The 17,594-nt window shown below is 49.1% G+C and overlaps 2 protein-coding genes across 2 annotated transcripts in view; both read right to left on the minus strand.

The window, feature by feature from the left end:
• Positions 1 to 1,592, minus strand: part of svopl (SVOP-like) — a 7,394-nt gene extending 5,802 nt beyond the window's left edge. Inside the window, exons 1-2 of the mRNA XM_041030188.1 lie at positions 1,494 to 1,592; positions 129 to 238 (exon numbers count right to left, since the gene is read on the minus strand). Coding sequence (XP_040886122.1) covers positions 129 to 237 — 109 coding nt within the window. The 5' untranslated portion in view covers position 238; positions 1,494 to 1,592. The remainder of the gene's footprint in view (positions 1 to 128; positions 239 to 1,493) is intronic.
• A 269-nt stretch (positions 1,593 to 1,861) lies between these two features.
• si:dkeyp-27e10.3 (UPF0606 protein KIAA1549) lies at positions 1,862 to 17,486 on the minus strand. Its single transcript, XM_041030187.1, has 21 exons — positions 17,218 to 17,486; positions 16,094 to 16,299; positions 13,288 to 14,544; positions 12,986 to 13,068; positions 12,499 to 12,798; positions 12,128 to 12,314; positions 11,620 to 11,679; positions 11,211 to 11,362; positions 10,774 to 10,951; positions 9,977 to 10,161; positions 9,682 to 9,887; positions 9,305 to 9,432; positions 9,079 to 9,093; positions 8,353 to 8,558; positions 8,014 to 8,249; positions 7,519 to 7,654; positions 6,780 to 7,073; positions 6,637 to 6,689; positions 6,431 to 6,558; positions 6,052 to 6,206; positions 1,862 to 5,630 (listed from the first exon to the last, which is right to left on the minus strand). The coding sequence occupies exons 2-21, from the start codon at positions 16,236 to 16,238 to the stop codon at positions 5,406 to 5,408; spliced, it is 4,329 nt and encodes a 1,442-aa protein (XP_040886121.1). The 5' UTR covers positions 16,239 to 16,299; positions 17,218 to 17,486; the 3' UTR covers positions 1,862 to 5,405.
• Between the last annotated feature and the right edge of the window lie 108 nt (positions 17,487 to 17,594).

Raw genomic sequence — 17,594 nt, forward strand, 5'->3', positions numbered from 1 at the left:
TATTCGTCACACACACACACACACACACACACACACACACACACACACACACACACACAGAACCCTTTCAGTTAAAAGAATCCTGCATAAAGATAATCAGCATTATTGATTATTGATCTCAGACTCACCATTGTTGTTGTTCTTCGTGTCCTGCTGGTTGTCTTCAGATTTCTCCTGCAGTTCCACCTCCTGCAGATGGATGGCGCTCACCAGCTGAGTCTTCATACCATCACCCATCCTGAGAAACACACAGGGTTCAATCAGCCGTCACTGTCATGGAGCATTCTGGGAGCAGGTTCCTGTCGGACCTCCCGGCTCCTTCCTCAGCTTTCATCAATGTTCAGAGTTTAAACTAAACCAAGAAACGATTTCAACGATTTCAGGAGGTTGGTCTCACATTAGCACAGGAACACAGCGGAGACAGTTCACCAATCAGAACATCTGATTATTGATCAGTGGTTTTTATCAATAACACAGTGGCAGTAGTTGTGAGGTGTCCCACGCCACCTGAAGACATCATTATGAGAAGCAGCAGAAAGGTCTGAGGCCATGTCTCTGATTTCTCCAGTGAACAACAGTTAATGTTTCCCATAATAAGACGAGCTCAGCTGTTGGAAGTGGAGCAGCTGTGAGCTGACAGACAGCTGGACGGGGGACAGATGGTGTCTCTGCTGGAATAATCAGTGGCAGGTCAAACTCGGACAGTTTTATTTGTCATTTATGGATCTTTGATTTTTCCAGAAGCAAATTCAGATCAACTAAATTGATTAATTCAGTGTGAATGGATGAATTCTGTGGTATTTAAATTAAAACTTAAGGTGCTGAAACACCTGCTGGTGCAGACTAACGTTAGTTGCACACAGGTGACGGCTGCTGGTGGGCCGCCTGGAGGTGTGTGCGTGCAGGTGAAACAGGTTGAACAAAGGCAGCAGGTCTCAGCTCGTATCACAGCGGATTCCTGGAATCTCTCACGCCAAACTCCGTCCAAAACTCTGCCAAGTCCATGCCCTGGCCGTCGGTAAAACCGAGGACGCAGCGTCTTACACTTCGAAGCTTTTTCGATAAAAGAAAAGGAAAATTCAACACAGAAATGTTGGACGATTTAAAGACATCTGAAGGCCTTTAAGATAACCCCCAGTTAGCTGGTTCAGCCAGTTTCCACCGCTTCACAAAACCAGATTTTGTTGAACCAGTGTGTTTGAAAGTGGCTGATTTGAGGACCGAGTCCACCAGAAGACCCTTTGGAAAGGTCTTTAAACGTTTCCTGTCATGTCTGTACATTTTTTCAGCCTGTGCCAGAGAGAAAAGTTTAAATCGCCAGAAATTTAAACGCAGTTTGGCGGAACGTTTTCTCCCGGGCCTCTGGAGAGTAAACGCCGAGTTACTGAGTTTGATATCGGTCATAAACTAAGATTTATTAAAGCGAAATAAATGTCTGTGCGTGCGTTCACCTGGACTCAGTGGTTTTGTGAATAAAGAATGAAAGAACTCACTCAGCTGTTCTCTTCTCTTCAGCTTCTCAAGTCCGACACAATCATCCACTGCGCACTGCTGCTGTTAACCTGACCAGGTGTATCAGGAAGTATCATCGTCACCAGGGGACCGATGGGAGGGGGAGGAGCGAGGAGGAGAGGGGAGGAGAGGGGGGGGGGGGGGGGGTCTGTCCTGTGGATGGTGAAAGTTCCACAGTCAGAGTTCTGATGTCCCATCATGCTCCATCCTCAGTGTCTCTCGGAAGAGTAAATGCTGAACATCAGCTCTGAGCGCAGCAGGTGCATCGATCACATTTTAAATCTAAATGAAAAACAAATAAATTCATTAATAAGATGAAAAATCAGCTGCAGAGTTTGAACACGCCTCTTTAATGTTTGTTAACACAATCATTTAGATTTGAAACACCACAGGATGCAGCTCACACAGAGTTTGGGTAGAACAGGTCCTGTCATGTGACACGGTCAGGTCAGCTGAGAGCTCACCTGACTGCTGTTGAACAGGTGAGACTGCTGGCAGTCTTCCCAGGTCACTGATTTGACATTAAAATAACTCGTCCTTCAGGTTCTGTTTCCACAAAGCAGCTTCACGGAGTTACCTGGACCACACCTGGAACTGGGGCTGGTGTGAACTCACCCGGTCTGAACTCAGTGAAGCTACCTGTTGGAACAAAATCCTGAGAGGGAGAACAGGAATGTGGTTCGACTCAGAGCTGCAGCTGTTTGGAAGTTCATCCATGACAAAACTACTGAAATGATCGATGAGTAAAGATGTGAAAACACACCTGCTAACGGCTACCTGCTGTACAGAGGAAACACTCACAGGTAGCTTTAGTTTTAACAGGCAGCTGAGATGAGATGAAGAGGAACGCTCAGTCAGCTGGAGGATTTTTTGTTGTATCAATCTTAATATACTGTTTGCATGAATTAAGATCTTTTGCTGACAAGTCACTGTTTGGGTCGTTTTCCCATAAGGCATCTTGTCCTGCACGTTAGTATTTTGTACCTTTTTTTTCCAAGTTCTTCTCACCTGTGTGCGGTGCACGTCTTCATTCTGCACACAGGTTAGTATCTGTATATTTTAGTACCAGCTCTGAGTCATTCTGGTCTGGATCAGTAGTTTTGTCAAGAATCAAACATCCATGGTGCGACTGGTCGTCTGCTGGATTCTCACTGAGGATCACAGATCTAGAAAACAGAGAAACTCTAGAAAACACTGAAGGAAACATTCAGGAGAAGTTTGTGAAACTTGCTGAGCAGCAGGTTGAATCCAGAGTTCGATGTGTTTTCAATCACGACACCTGCAGGCTCTGACCTTTTTTCATGTTTTGTGTGCGGTCTGGTTTCAGGCACACCTCGAGTCGTTGAATTAGCACCATGTGATCCTGTAGGCTTGGCCGAGTCTTACAGCTTTACTGACAGGTGCTAGGTCCAATCAGAAAGTCTCCAGTCGGTGAAAAGTTCTGCGGTTGGTTTCTGGTCCATGATGGATGTGTTGGCATTGTTGCCGGGCAGATCTTTGAGTCCATTCAGCAGAGCAATCACAGATAAAATATTTTCTAAATATTGTTTTCTATTCAACATCATATCCACTTTCATTTACACACTGTTTATTGTAACCATCTTCATTTAGATTCAAAAATACTTTCCTGGAAATGCAAAACAAAAAAACGTGATTTTTATATGATGTAATTTTTTCTCTTCTGTGTTTAGATGAACAATGGTTTTATGGCACTGTGACAATCATTCTTTGCTCACTCTTAACTTGATGTGGAACAATTCTTCACTTTAGAAACTTAGTTTTTAACATCTTTTAGCGGCATGCTAAACATTAAGTGGGACATCACGAGTAGCCTCAAACTTAGTCGAACATGCTGAAGAAGAGCAGAGAGCAAAGACGAACACACTCTCGTGCCCCGTGGAACCAGATTCACGAGCGACCGACTTCTTCACAACACTACAGAGAAAACATCCAACCAGCAGGGATGGGAACCAGTCACTCAGCTGTGCAACCAGCACATGAAGCTAAAGGCTGAATCAAAACGTCTGGACTTCACCACACTGGCAGACTCACTTAATAGGAAGATTCCTGGAAAATCCAGAGTCCTGGGGTCTGTTTAAATTTTCAATCTTTCCTCTGACGCCTCCCTCTGGACAAACATTAGATTTTTGCACTGATAAGAACTCAGACATTCTCTTTTCACTTTTAGCCAGTTTAGTTTTCGGGTGTGTAATAAATATAAGAGCCTCAGGGGGGCACTGCTGAGGCATTTTTTAAAAGCTCATCCTTCTGGGTTCTCATTTGCTCATTTTGTATCTGCTACCCCTTAGACAGACGTTTTAAAGGTGTGACAGGTGATGGCATTTAGTTCGTGGTAAGAATGTATTTTCTTGTGAGCAATAAATATTACAACCTCCGAGGGGCGCTGTCTGCTTTTAGCTTCAGTTCCTGGTTGTGCGTAATGACTGTTTTCCCGTCTCTGTCCCGTCCACAGAAACACTTTACCCGCCTGTCACTCGACAGACCACAGACCGATGGATGCAACAAATCAGCGACGAAAAAACTTGGTATCAAAGTGATGCATTAGCTCAGGTTTTTTTTCACTGCCACCGATACATGAACACGCGAGCGAGCAGCTATGCTAAGCGACGTCTCCACGAAGAAACAAAAGCCGGCTCAAAATACAGCAAGCTCAAACACAAGAGGATTACAACCACAGAACAGTAGTTTGGTCATTTTTCATCAAAATAAATGATATACTATCATATATAAGCAATAAAAAATAAGTAACATCTCAATACTCCAATAATAACTCTTACATTAATGTTGTGCTCATTGGGATTTTCTATTTCTTTACATATAATTATATTAATTTTATAGATATTTATATATACTTTTTTCCTGTTTTGCGTCTCTTTGCTGTAGGAACTGTACGCCACCTCCTGCTGTCGACAGTGCAAAGACTTCATCAATATGCTTTATGAAGAGACCTGATTCCCATGGCTGATGGAAGTGTGGAAGGCAAAAAGTGGTCAATGAGGAGATGGTATGAGGCTGACGGTTAGCACCACAGAAGTTCCAGAGGGACAATCCACTTCAGAACTCCAGGAAGGATGACTGACTGCAGAAGGCCGATCCACTCCAGGAGGTCAGGAGGGACTATCCAAATCAGAAATCTTGGAGAGACAATCTGTTGAAGTTCAGAGGGAATAATCCCCACTAGAAGCTTAGGATGGGCCATCGACTCCACATCTCTAGGAAGGACAATCTGCTCAAGAAATTCAGTAGCAACCATCCACTCCAGAGGTTTAGGAGGAACAGTTAGATCCAGGTGTTAAAAAAAAAGAGTGATCCACTCCAGACGTTTAGGAATGAATTACCACTCTAGAACGTCAGGAAGAACAGTCCACTGCAGAGGATCAGAAAGGACCATCTGTTCCTGAAGTTCACTGGGAACCAACCACTTCAGAAGTTCATAGGGGACCATCCATTCCAGGCAGTTAGGAGGGATCATCCCATCCACTCCATAATATTAGGAATAAACCTCCACTCCAGAATTCCGAGAAAAGTACGATCCATTCTAAAATTCTAGGAGGGACAATTCAGTCCAGGAAGCACTTCAGTGGGAAAAGCGAAGAGTCGAACTCCCGTCCGATGAAACACTGAGCTGAAGAATGATGGACAGACAGGTCCCTGTAAAGTTCTGGAGATCTTTCAGTCAGTAGACAGGAAATGTGGATCGTGGTCCAAAGTTACATTGGGCTTAGCGTCACAGATGTATATTAGCTCAAGAGATTCCAGAATGTGGATCATGTAGTTTTAGGGTTTTAATCCAGTGCTAACAGGCTCTGAGTGATTTTAAACAATAACAGTTGAAACCAGTTGAGTCCTGATTCAACCCAGTCCACACCAGTCTATGGGTAGCTGGTTACTGCAGCCTGTTTCTGAGCCAAACGACGCAGCTCCTCCCTGATTGCCTTGATAAGTGAGGCAGAGGTGTGGGCAGAGGGTGAGGCGTCCTCTGGTGGGTATTCTGGAGTCGGTGAGGTCAGGAGGAGAGGTGGTGCCGACGGGTCCCGCAATGAGGAACTGGGCATCTGGAAAACAGAGGAAGAGGAAAACTCAGGGAATGACAGCACCTGTGGGGAGAAGGAAAAGAGGGTGAGGTGAAAACCAGGAAATTAATCCAGATACAAGACATCACGGGAAAAACTGCAAATCACTATGGGGATCTCTGTCAGCAGTCAAAGGATACTAGCTACGGACACGTGTCTGAATAATGAGAAAAACTGAACTGGTTTTGTCAGAACTTGTCCGGACTGCTATATGTAGGTCTGCTGTGATTTTTACTGGTGAGCACTGCAGAGTTCGGTCAGGATGAGTTTGTACATTTCTGAGAAGCACGAGTATTGTCTGGACTTTTTTGGACTCGACTAATTAAAACAGCTCTGGTCTGTGCCCTACATCACCATACCTCCCATTCTACCCTGATATTTAAACTAGAACTAGATGTTTTTGTGAAGTTTCATTTGATTTCATGAGTCCTCACACTGGACTTACACTCTCCCTGCTGGCTCCTGGTCTAGATAGGTCCTGGTCTGAGTGCTGCTGGTTCCAGCTTGAGCCGGTGGGGCCAGACATGCTGCGTCCTACGCCAGGGTAAGCACGAATCTGACTGGACAAACCCACCTGCGTCAGGTGGTGGAGGTGTGCACCTGGAGGTAAACAAATTCAGTGACCAAAGTCAACAAATACAACAGATTTTATCCGGAGGAACTGGAGAAACGAGTGTTTCGCTACTTTTAAAGGACAGAAGTTTACCTGTAAATACCATCCCAATCCCAATCCCAACAAAAACTGCTGATAATCACAAATATGGTGACGTGAGATCATGTCAAAGACAGAAATACATGTGATCAATACATCCAGATGACTGTACCTGTGCTGCCCCCTACAGGACGAGGTCTGGAGGAGGATGGGAGGTCCTCATACTGCCCCCTGTTGGAGTAAACCGACTCCTGCAGCTGATCCCCAGTAGAAATGTAACCCCCTGAGCTCAGGCCCTGCCTGGATAAAACACACGGAGTATCAGTAATGGTTCAGGTCTAGTCTTCAGACCTAGACCTGGTTTTTAGTTCTGCTGACCTCTGCAGCAGGCCCTGGACAGATGTAGGAGACATTCCCAGCTCTGCATATCTCTGCAGGAAAAAGGAGAGAAGCAGAAATGAAAACTTAGTATGGATTCACCACAGACCTATTGGGCCTCAGCTGCAGGTCGACACACTCACTGCAGAGAAGGGGCTGTGGGAGGGGGCTGCTGGGTAAGAGCCCCACTGTCTGCCCGGGGGGCAGACCTGAGGGGAGGGGCTGGGCAGGGCAGGGCTTACCCCGCTCACCCCGGCGCTGCCCTGTGAGGAAGGCGACACCAGAGCGAAGGCATCATCCAGGAGGGAGTGCATCTGTTGCCGGGCCTCCTCGATGGATGGCTGGGGAGGCATGTAGGGGGGTGGTGCTGGGGCCGGGTCAAACACCTCGTCAGTAGGGGATGGACTGCCGTGATCTGGGGGCAGGTCAGGGTCCGACTGTGAGAGATAACATTATTAATAAAGGTGTCACACAAGGATGAAACTGAACCCACTGTCATTTACCTTCAATAATATTTAACTCACTACTGCAAAGTCCACTTTTATGCCAAGGATACCATCCTGTATCCACAGACTTTAAATCATTTTTACTGAATGAAAAGTAAAGGACCCAAGACACGACAGTGAGGAACTCTACATTCAGTCTGTGGTAATATCAGATGTTACACTTACAGAGTGTGATTTGATTGATAAGACTAAATCCAGTCTGCATTGAGTTTATTAAATCCCTCAGTTTCCAGCTTTCTTTGCAGAATTCTACGATTCACAGCATCAGAAGCTTCCTGTAGATCCAAAGTACAACCAGACGAGCAGAGCTGTACTGCTAACTGGTTAAACACACTGACTGAAACCCATCATGAGTTACCATTAGTTTTTGTCTCACCATGTAAGCCACATTATTGAGTCCTGGGTATTTCCTGTAGGTGGCGCTCTGATCAGTGAGCAGCCGGTCTCTGTCTGTATCAGGAAGACTTCCAGGCCCCGGCTGAGCCCGCCGACCCCTGGGAGAGCGCCTCCCCCTGGAAGCACACACAGAAACATTAACTTGTAAAATTCAGTGTTTACTTCTTCATGACATTAGGCGCATGTGTGTAAAGAAGTTTTGCAGAAGCTGAAGATTTTAGAAACGTTTGACTCCAGTCACATGTCATCACTCGTTTCTCTCCTGCTTCTTTAATGTTCTCTCCTGATTGACAGGTGAGCTCAATGATGTAGATGCCAAATGTTTTACTGGTATAAAGTGTTGAAAAATAAAACAAAATGAGTTTTAAAGTCACCTTTTTCTTCTACATGTTTAAAACAGCAAAATGTCTTTGTTTCTAACAAATAAATTAATGTCACAACTCATCAGGTCAAGTGTTCTCAGGTGAAGTCTGACCTCTTCCTGGAGTCAGTGGGAGTGGGGGGTGAGGGAGCGTCAGCCTGCAGGATGCAGTCCATATGGTCATGGGCGGAGCTGTAGAGTCGCTGCGCCACCTCGCTCTGCACCGGCCCATCGCCGAAGGCGTCCATAATGTCGTCCATGGAGGGAAATTCACACTGACCCCGCCTCTTAGCACGCTGACGAAGTTTGTTTCTATGATGCTCGATCTCTGACTTGTGTCTGAGCGCCACCTGCAGGAGCACAGGTGAACAGAAGCGGGGGATAGCGTCACACAGATGTGTAATGTCCTCACGGCGAGCAGCGAGGGTGTGATTTTTGTCCTGACTGTCTCACCTCCGTGTTGACCTTCTCTGTGAGCGTGGGGCTTGGTTGTGTTGGGGCGTGTGGCGCCGGCGGACTTGGTCGTGGCTGCATGGCGATCAGCTGCACTTTGCTGGCCTGCCGACGAGTCCCGTCAGACGAGCCTCGAGACAGACGGTCCACGTGGTCGAAGATGGAGGACGAGGAGAGAAGCTCGTCTGGACCGCTGCCTGATGGAGCTGCCGACGAGACCCTGAGTTTACAATCTGCTGCTTCAGCTTCAGAATTTGGGTCAGTTTGAAACAGATGACCATTAAACATTACAGCTGTGATATTCAGCGACGGCTTCTGAGTCACCGCACAGCACACCTGTCCTCGAGCTGTCTGCCAAACTGCCAGGAACAAAAACTGATTTCTCAGAAATAACTGAAACTAGATTTGCAGGTTTATTGGGATCGAAGCGACACAGCTGGAGAACACGATCGATGTGAAGTGAATGTGGGGAACGGGCTGCCAACCCAGAGGCAGCAAGGATAAAGGTGTCTGGGTCTGAGCAGCAGAATCACAGGTGCAGGTTTCAGGAGAGCTGGTCCTTGGACCCCTGACTCCTGTGTTTCTCTGTGAGGATCACCAGCTGCTCTCTGACTGACTCTGCTGTTTGCAGCGATCAGCTGCTTTTTCTTCTTCATATGTTCTTAGTATCAAATTATTCATTAGTGGAACTTTAACAAGTCAGAACGTCCACGAACATAAACTCACCCATTCTGCTTCTCCCTTCAGTCCAGAGGCGTTAAAAAGAAAAGACAGATGAAGTTTGTTGAAAGAGAATAAGAGCTTTGTTTTCTCACTCATCCTCCACACTGCCCCCCCCCCCCCCCCCCCCCCCCCCACCCCACCCTTCTCTCCCCTCCCCTCACTCTCTATCCCCCCCCTCTCCCTCTCTCCCCTCAAACAGTTCAAGTGATGACATCACTGCGTCTCTGACCATTTTTGGGCGTCTTCCTGTGCTGCTTCCCCTCACTGGGTGTGGCTACCGGTCGCGTGCTTTCCTCCGCTGACTCTCTGCCGCTGGATTGGTCGCTACCTAACGAGTCACCATCGGACGGGCTGAGCCTGACAGAAGAGAGATGATGTCATTCAGGTAAAGTGACGTGTGAGGGACTGTGTAAACTGACGAGCAGCAGATGTTGATTCTCTTGCGTCTTTGACGCTTCTCGCTTGAACCGATCGTTAACATGTTTTCTTAATGTTCTAAGATCTTAATGTGGCCATTAACAGTCTCCCTACATGTTTCAGCCATGCACTCAGTCAGGGTTGGTCAGCGACTGTCCTCACAAATGTAGAAGAACAAACATGTCTGACCTTCCCCTGTGACGGCTGGAACGGCCCGCCTTGGTGGACGATCCTTTAGATTTGGGCGTGTTGAGGTCTCCGCCGTCAGAGGGCGTGGCCTCTTTGACAGGGGCAGGCAGCGGTCCGGGCTCCTGGATCACCATGATGTCGTCTTTATTGTGCTGACCGAGGTGGAGCTTCGCAAAGTCGAAGCCTTTCACACTGGGAGCCTGGAGCTAACAGAGGACACGTCTCAGCTGTTGGAGTTTCCATTCACATTTACACAGAACAGGAAAAAGCTGCCAGCTTCCTGTTGACCTCTGACCTTCTGTCTCTGCTGGATGGTGTTGATGGCGTCCGGCTGGAACTCCAGTTTCTCCGAGCCGCACAGTTTCCAGTAGAGGATGATTATGATGAAGATGGCAAGCAGGACCGGGACAACCACGCCGACAATCAGCCAGATGCTGCTGCTCTGAGTCTCCGCCGGAGGGACAGACAGAGTCTCCACAGCTGCACAAGGGTGAGACACAGGTGAGGGACACGGTAAGGACAGGGAAGGGGCAGGTGAGGGACAGGGCAGGTGAGGGACAGGGGTCTGAATAATGTCCGCATTACATAATTTAAATGTTATGTACACATGCTTTCATCAATCAGTGAACATGAGTGAAAGAGGCGGGTGTTAAAGTGAGAGAAGAACCTGATTGGTCCAGAAAATACATCTGAATATAAAACAAAAAAGTTCTAATGGATTTTGCTGCTCCGTGTTTTTCTTTTTGGTAAAAACATCTTCTGAGTTTTATCACTACAGTTCCCATCATGCTTTTGGTGATGCCAACAGGAAGTATAATGCTACCATGGAAACAGTGGGCGGGCTGAACTTGGCTTTATTATTTACAGTTTGGTTAATCTGCATCATGAAAAAGTCTAATGTCAAAATCTGGAAGGATGAAGAGTTTTACTCTGTCCTGAGTGGACACCAGCGGCACCGTCCTCCCTGAAAAAGGATGTCTGTGTCCAGCACTGGCGGATGTAAGACTCAGAGAAGGGTCAGAAACAACATATTCCAGGACAAACGTCACATGGTCTGAGCTGTGTCACTGAGACATTCGGATTCTGACTCACGTTGGGCCAGAGGTCTCTGGACTCGGTGTCCGAGGACGATGGCGGCTCTCTGAAGGTCCAGACGGTTCAAAGTGGCAGCAGTCGTCTCAGCCGGGATCCGCTCACCGCTCGGACCCTCCACGAAATACAAGACCTCCAGGGGGCGCTCCGCACCCGACAGCCTCGCCACCCGCACCACCTGAGACACAACAGGTGAGTCACATTCACACCTGTCCATTAACGTACAGGACAAATTTGGTTTGTTTGAACGGAGGAAACTAACCCGACAGATTCAGATTCAGGCTCCTCTTTTATAAAAAAACATATTTTTTATTTGTTCTCAGCTTTAATTTCAGAGACGCTTCACTAAACAAGTGTTAGAAACCTTTTGGGTGGTGGTGCATGCAGCCCCGTGATATGTGTGTAGACCTGTATATACCTGTTTGATGTCAGCGTACCTGCAGACTGCTGTTGCCCACAGCGGTAGCCCTCCTCCAGCGCCTCCTGCTGGACTCCTGCAGTCCCTCCTCCAGCAGCAGAGCCAGCCGTCTCTCCAGACGAGCTTTAAAACTTCTCTCTGTCACCAGCTGCTCCTGAACTCCCAGCAGCACTAAAGCAACACGTGACACACAGGTATCATACAAACGGCACGGACACAGTGTTCGCTGTGTGAAACCAAACCTGACGCCGTGGTAACGGAGCCTCTGAATGATTGGTTATCAAACATAATCTGCACGTGCTTTGGTTCAGTTGGATGAAGCTCTGAGATCTGCTGGTGACACGTGTCATACATGAGAGGGAGGAGCTTTCCATGACTCTTTCACTGACTCGGACAAAGACGGGTCACAAGCAGAGGCGTGTCCTCACCTGTACGGACCCAGGTGGAGCGCAGGTGGTGAGACGTGTTCAGCTCAGGATAGTGGAAAGCTGTGGACAAAAACACACATTCAACATGTTTAACATGCGTTTAACATGTGTAACACAAACATGTATGTGTATTTACATTCTACACATGTAAATATTTAACAAACGTTAATGAAAAGTAAAGACACATTTAACACATTCGAATACGTGTTTAACATGTTTACACATTAATGGCAGTTTTAACATGTTTAAGCAGCAGTTTGTTAAAAAGGTGTCAGACCTGCATGAAGCGTGTGTCATGTGCTAAACATGTATTAAATGTTTGTGAAACACATTACACGTATGTTCAACATGTTGAATGTTTTAAAAGTGTGAGAAATGTGTATTAGACACGTTAAACGTGTCAGGTTTATCATGTTTATGCACATGTAAAATGTTAGACATTAAACTCAGGTTTAACAGTGTGTTGGTTCATACGAACACGTGGGTTTAAACAGACTGTGTGTCGTACGTTCTGCGATCTGCAGGGCGGGAAATCCGACATAGAAGCTGAACTCCACCAGGCTGAGCTTCCTCAGGTGTTCGCTGACCTCTGACCCCGGCAGGTAGCCCCGCCCATCGCGTACCGCAAACGAGATGTCGACGGGAACCTTCTGCTCTGCCGCCGGCCGGAACGCGCCCACAGTGATGTTCAACAGCTGGAGAACATGCACAAAATGTGTGTGGATGTTTTTCCCGTTCGATGAAAATGTTTTCAGCTTTGCCGTCAGATTTTTTTACAGCAGCAGATGAAACAGGTAAAACCGATTCTTCAATAATTCAAGGCCTAAATGTGTCTCTCACTCTCGCTGCAGGGACCCTGTTAGCAGGTAACACACCTACCTGTACGGTGACGTTTCCTGCCTCACGTGACCGTCTCCGTGTCTCGGCATACGCCATCATCAGCCCTCTCTCCACCCGTTCGCTGAAGTTACAGATTCGGACATCGACGTGGGCGGGGACAAACTGCAGCATGGTGTGGATCTGATACCTGAGGTCAGGTACGGTGTAGAGCGGCGACACGGTGGGAACTGGACCGAAGGACCGTGGTGGTTGGCGGAGGGCGTTGATGATGGCTATGGCAGTAAAGATCAACGGTCCTGACACGACACGAAAGGCAAAGCTGGACGGAGTTCTCAGGAACTGAAGAGGAGGAAGAGAGGAGATGAACAGCTGTCAATCATCTGATGTCAGAAAGGTGTGTTCACTGTGGAGCAGCTACAGCTTTAACCTGAACAGGTGAGAATTCATGAAGTGAAACGTGACAGCTACTCTGATGTGGTCTGGTACTGAGGTGTAACTGAGCTGTGGTGGGGGAGCTGATGCTGACCTGGAGCTCCACTGAGCGGTTGAACTCTCTCCTCAGAAGGTCTCTGACCTGACTGAAACCAGCCGACGACCCCCTGGAGCTGACTGCAGGACAGATAACAGAGTTTCACTGCACGGAAGCAGGAAGAACCTCTGAGAGAGAGAGACTGAGCCTGAGCAGGTTCACTCAGATACTTTCTCAGTTTCACAGACCTGTGGGAACCGGACTCAGCCGAAACATTTGAAAAACATTTATCAGTTTCAGAAACTGAACACGTGACAAAGCACCTGGTGGTCCTGTCACCTGGCCCTTGGTGGTCTTACCTACTCTGACCAAGTACATCTCTGGCTTGGTGATGTTACACAGGTACTGTCTGGTGGGGGGCGTCTGGGCCAGTCTCGGTGTGGTTACAGGGGGCGCTCTGGTCAGGCTGATGGCTGTGATCTGCGTGGTGGTGGTAGTCCTGGTGGGTGAAGCCTTGGTCGGCTTCTCTGAGACCACCGAAGGCCTCTCCGGTCTGTCGGGGCGGGTGGGCGGTCCCAGAGGGGGAGGGGGAGGTGCCCGGCCGGTGGTGTTGGAAGGAGGGTGAGGAGGTGGTCTGTCTGGGGCAGGTATGTGATCTTTGGGTTTTGGAGCAGGAGGAGGAGGGGGGAAGGTGGTTCTGAGGGTGGTTGATGGAGCATGTGGTTCCTTCTCACCTGAGAGGGTTGGTGAGAGGGTGAGGGGAGGGGTGGGCCCCGCCAAAGGATGCTTGGGCTCCCGTCCTGGAGGAGGACCAGAGCTTGGTGATGGAGATGGAGGTGGAAGGTGAGTCTGTGTTGTGGTAGGTGCAATGGGGGGTTTGGAGTCGGTCTGGTTGACCTGGTCCTTGTCCCTCTCCTTCTCCCTCTGCTTGTCCTTCTCCTTCTCCCTCTCCCTGTCCCTCTCCTTCTCCCGGGCCATCAGGTTGGTGTAGTACTCCAGACTGTTCATGTCTGGCAACAGCAGCTCCGTTGGCTCCAGAGGCATCATGTCCTCCAGGTCGTAGTCCTCGTCCCAGGTGGGGAAGACATCCAGATGGGTGGGGCGAGTGTGCACTGGGATGCTGGGGGTGGAGGAGGAGGGTGAGAGGTGAAGCCGGGTGGAGAGAGGGAGGGTAGGACGAGCGGGGAAGGCGGTGTCGTAGGAGACCCAGTCCCCACCGGCATCATCGTAGGGGTGGCTGGGCAGGGGCGTGGCCAGGGCCAGCTCCTCGCCATCAGGCACCATGAAGGACAGAGTCTCTAGGTAGTCTCCAGAGCCCCAGGCTTCCTCCAGGGAGGGGCCCTGCTCCCATGGAGGAGGAGGTGTGAGTGTGGGCTGGGTGTGAGGGGGGAGGGGAGGGGGGAGGCTGGGGGACAGGAGGTCTGGGGGTCTCAGGAGGAGGTGGATCCCCTGAGCACCGGAGTCTGAGTCCTCAACGGAACCTGTGTCACCACTGTTACCATGGTAACCAGAGTCTGAAAGCAGGCTAGGCGCCTGGGGTCTGGGCGGGGAGAAGGGTGGTGACGGTGTAGAAGGAGGTGGTGAAGGCTCCGTCGTCCTGTTGAAGTCCAACACACCTGTAGGCGAGATGGACAGAGGTGTCATTACCACAGATCCGAGGTCCCCGACCGGAGCCCAGGGCCAGGATCCCGACCTGAAGAGTCTGGTTTTGCTGAATGGTTCAAACTAACTTCAACATCAGAAAATGAAAATCCTGTTTGAGTCCCACATTCTTTTTTCTCCTCAGGTCTTTGGTTCGATTTCTTTCACTTGATCATTGAATTTAGTTTTTTCTTCTTTGATAATTTAAATGTTTTTATCAGTTGGAAAAAGATCAAAAATGAATGAATGTTCACACAGAATGAAAACAGCAGCTGTAACTCCTGTTTCCTCTGCTGCAGTCTTTTTAAACCTATTTGTCGTCATCACACACACACACACACACACACACACACACACACACACACACACACACACACACACACACACACACACACACACTCGCAGCCTTGACTGGGTCTCCTTCATGTGGTGTCGTCCTTGTTGCCGTGGTGACGCCATGCTTTGCGGCAGCATCACGTGTCAAACAGAGACGAGTCATTGGTATTCAGGAGAGGACGCCGTCAAACCCCACGACACACAGATGAATGGATGAATGGATGAACACAACACGAGAGTAGTGTACAGAAACAAGTAGCAACAAGAAGTGAGTGATTAATGGCAGAACAAAACAATTGGCAGAAAACAATATAAATATAAAAAATAAACATGAATGTCGACCGAATTGTGAATAATATTAAAAGATGTGAATTACAGCAGCGAAACACACAGCAGCAGAATAAACAAAAAGCAGAACAAAAAACAAATAAAAGTGAGAAACCTCAGAGTCAGACAGCAGCTCCTGGATCAGCGGTTAAACCACACAAACCAGGTCCAGGAAGTTCAGGAGAAACATCGAGCCGTAGATTCACTGAACAAATTTAAAGATCGTGTTCGATACTCAGTGAGAAAACCTTCAAAACATTGAGAGTTCAGCTGAGAGACGACACTGTCAGAGCGAATCGGACGCTGCTGCGAACATCTCTGCCTCAGGAGCCTGGTAACCAGGGGTGAAGAAGGATGCTATGACCCTGCTCATGGCTCTGTGCTATGCTATTCTGTGTCCACACGTCGTCCTGAGTCTGTGTCCACAAAGACAATAAATAAATAAACAAATAAAACAGCATCTGCCTCATTCAGTTAGCTCTGAAATCTACATCAAGTACTAAACAGACAACATCAGTCTAATCCAGGGTTTCAGGCGCCACCAGACAGAAGCAGGTCAGACCATCCCAGTAACAGCAGCTGAATCAGCTGTGATCAGCTCCTGTCTGCAGTGAAGCCATGGATGAACAGGCTCCTCTCACTGGATCACTGTGACGCTGAGGGAAACTTAAAAACAGCAGGATTCTCAATGGAGTTCTGCAGGATGAACATCAGAGATGATGATACTACATACATTGTGCAGCACGGCTCATGTTTCATGTGCCATCAGATTTTTTACCTTCCTGCTGAGATGATGTTAACATACCTCACTGACCACTGAGTTCAGTGGACTGCTCCTTTAAAATATGAACAACTTCTTACCTGCAGCAGGTGAGCTCGAGGTCACCATGGAAACCAGAGGGATCACCAGCAGGATCACACCAAGCGTTCTCCTGCACGCTGAGGTTCTGGGGTTCATCCTGGGCCTGGTCCTGGAGCTGGGGTCCGGCGGGATCACAGGGTCCATTGTCCTCAGAGGGCCGCCGGTCTGATCCCGGCACAGAGCACCGAGGGTTCATCAGGAGGACCTGAACGCCACAGAACACAGAGCCGATTGGTTCAGAAGGTTTTCACTCTCAGGAGTTCTCTGAGGTTTCTGAGAGTCCAACAGAGACCAGAGACACCCAGAGACACCCAGAACCACCCAGAGACACCCAGACCAACGCCTGACACCTTCTCTGGTGTTTTCTCAGTCATGGGGGGCTCTTCAATTACTGGACATAAACCACAGAGAATGTGTGAGACATTAGACCGACAGACATGGAGGACACACGGAGGTTCTCTGCTTCCTGAAGCTTTTATTTTCTTTCTGTTCTCAGCATATTTCGGGGGTGGAGGGGGGGGCACCACCCACATGCTCAGTGGATGGCGGCTGTCAGACCGAAGGTGCAGGCCCATGCAGACTCTCATCACAGGGACCTCCACGGGCCTTCGTCGGGTCTGTTCCGGCCCTGCTCTGAGTCCCGCAGTGTCTGCTCCGTGTTTCCCGGTTCGGTTCGGCCTCCTCTCACACTGACCCCATTATCGAACAGATAGCCCGCAGCCCGCTAACACCCCGGCCTGGCTCACACCTCTCACCGAGCAGGACGGCTGCTTCAACCCCGCTCTACACTCCGTGTCCCGGTGTTCGAGCTGCAGCGCATCCGTGCCCTAACGGTCCGGTCCGATCCGGCGCCGGTTTAACATTGACGTGACCACAGTAACGAACCGACCGCATTTCTCTGATGAACAGAAGCACCCCGAGCTGTGAAGGCGGCTCTGAGCACGCCGCTAAAACCGACACCGAGCCCCGGCGATGCGGATGAGACCAGCGGCTGCACCCCCCGCCCCCGCCCCATTATTACCGCAGTAAAGCTTTTCATTGAGAGGGAGCCGAGCCGAGCCGAGCCGAGCCGTGCCGTGCTAACACCACAGGACGCGTTTCACACTCAGGAGATCAGACCTACCTGCCATCCTGGAGATGCGGTTCGGGCGCGTCACGCCTCTCCACAGCCGCGCGGCGCGCTCCCTGCGCGGGGACGAAGGAGGCGGAGAGTCCCTGCAGAATCAGACCTTCCTCCTCCCTCTGTCCGCAGTCCTCCTCACCTCCTCATGTCGTTATGGACGTGAAAGGATCGGCGTAGCTCCTCCGCCCGCTTCAGATCCGCCCGTGCTCGATCCCGCAGATTCAGGGCACGTCCGGTCTCGGTACCAGTCTAACCCGGCTCCGCCTGCTGAGCATCATTTGATCCAATCTACAATTCAAACGACATGTTTTCTTTGTCCTCTCACACAGAGAGGTTTGATCTGAGCTGAACTCGGATCAGTTCTGACAGAGCTGAGG

Source organism: Toxotes jaculatrix, chromosome 22 (assembly GCF_017976425.1).
Source record: "Toxotes jaculatrix isolate fToxJac2 chromosome 22, fToxJac2.pri, whole genome shotgun sequence".
Lineage (NCBI taxonomy): Eukaryota > Metazoa > Chordata > Actinopteri > Toxotidae > Toxotes > Toxotes jaculatrix.

Coding starts and splice junctions, on each gene's coding strand:
- si:dkeyp-27e10.3 (XM_041030187.1), bottom strand. CDS start 16,238: ATGGACCCTGTGATCCCGCCGGACCCCAGCTCCAGGACCAGGCCCAGG. Junction 10,952..11,210: donor TGGGCAACAGCAGTCTGCAG/GTACGCTGACAT, acceptor GTTGTGTCTCAG/GTGGTGCGGGTGGCGAGGCT. Junction 10,162..10,773: donor CCAGAGACCTCTGGCCCAAC/GTGAGTCAGAAT, acceptor ACCCTTGTGCAG/CTGTGGAGACTCTGTCTGTC.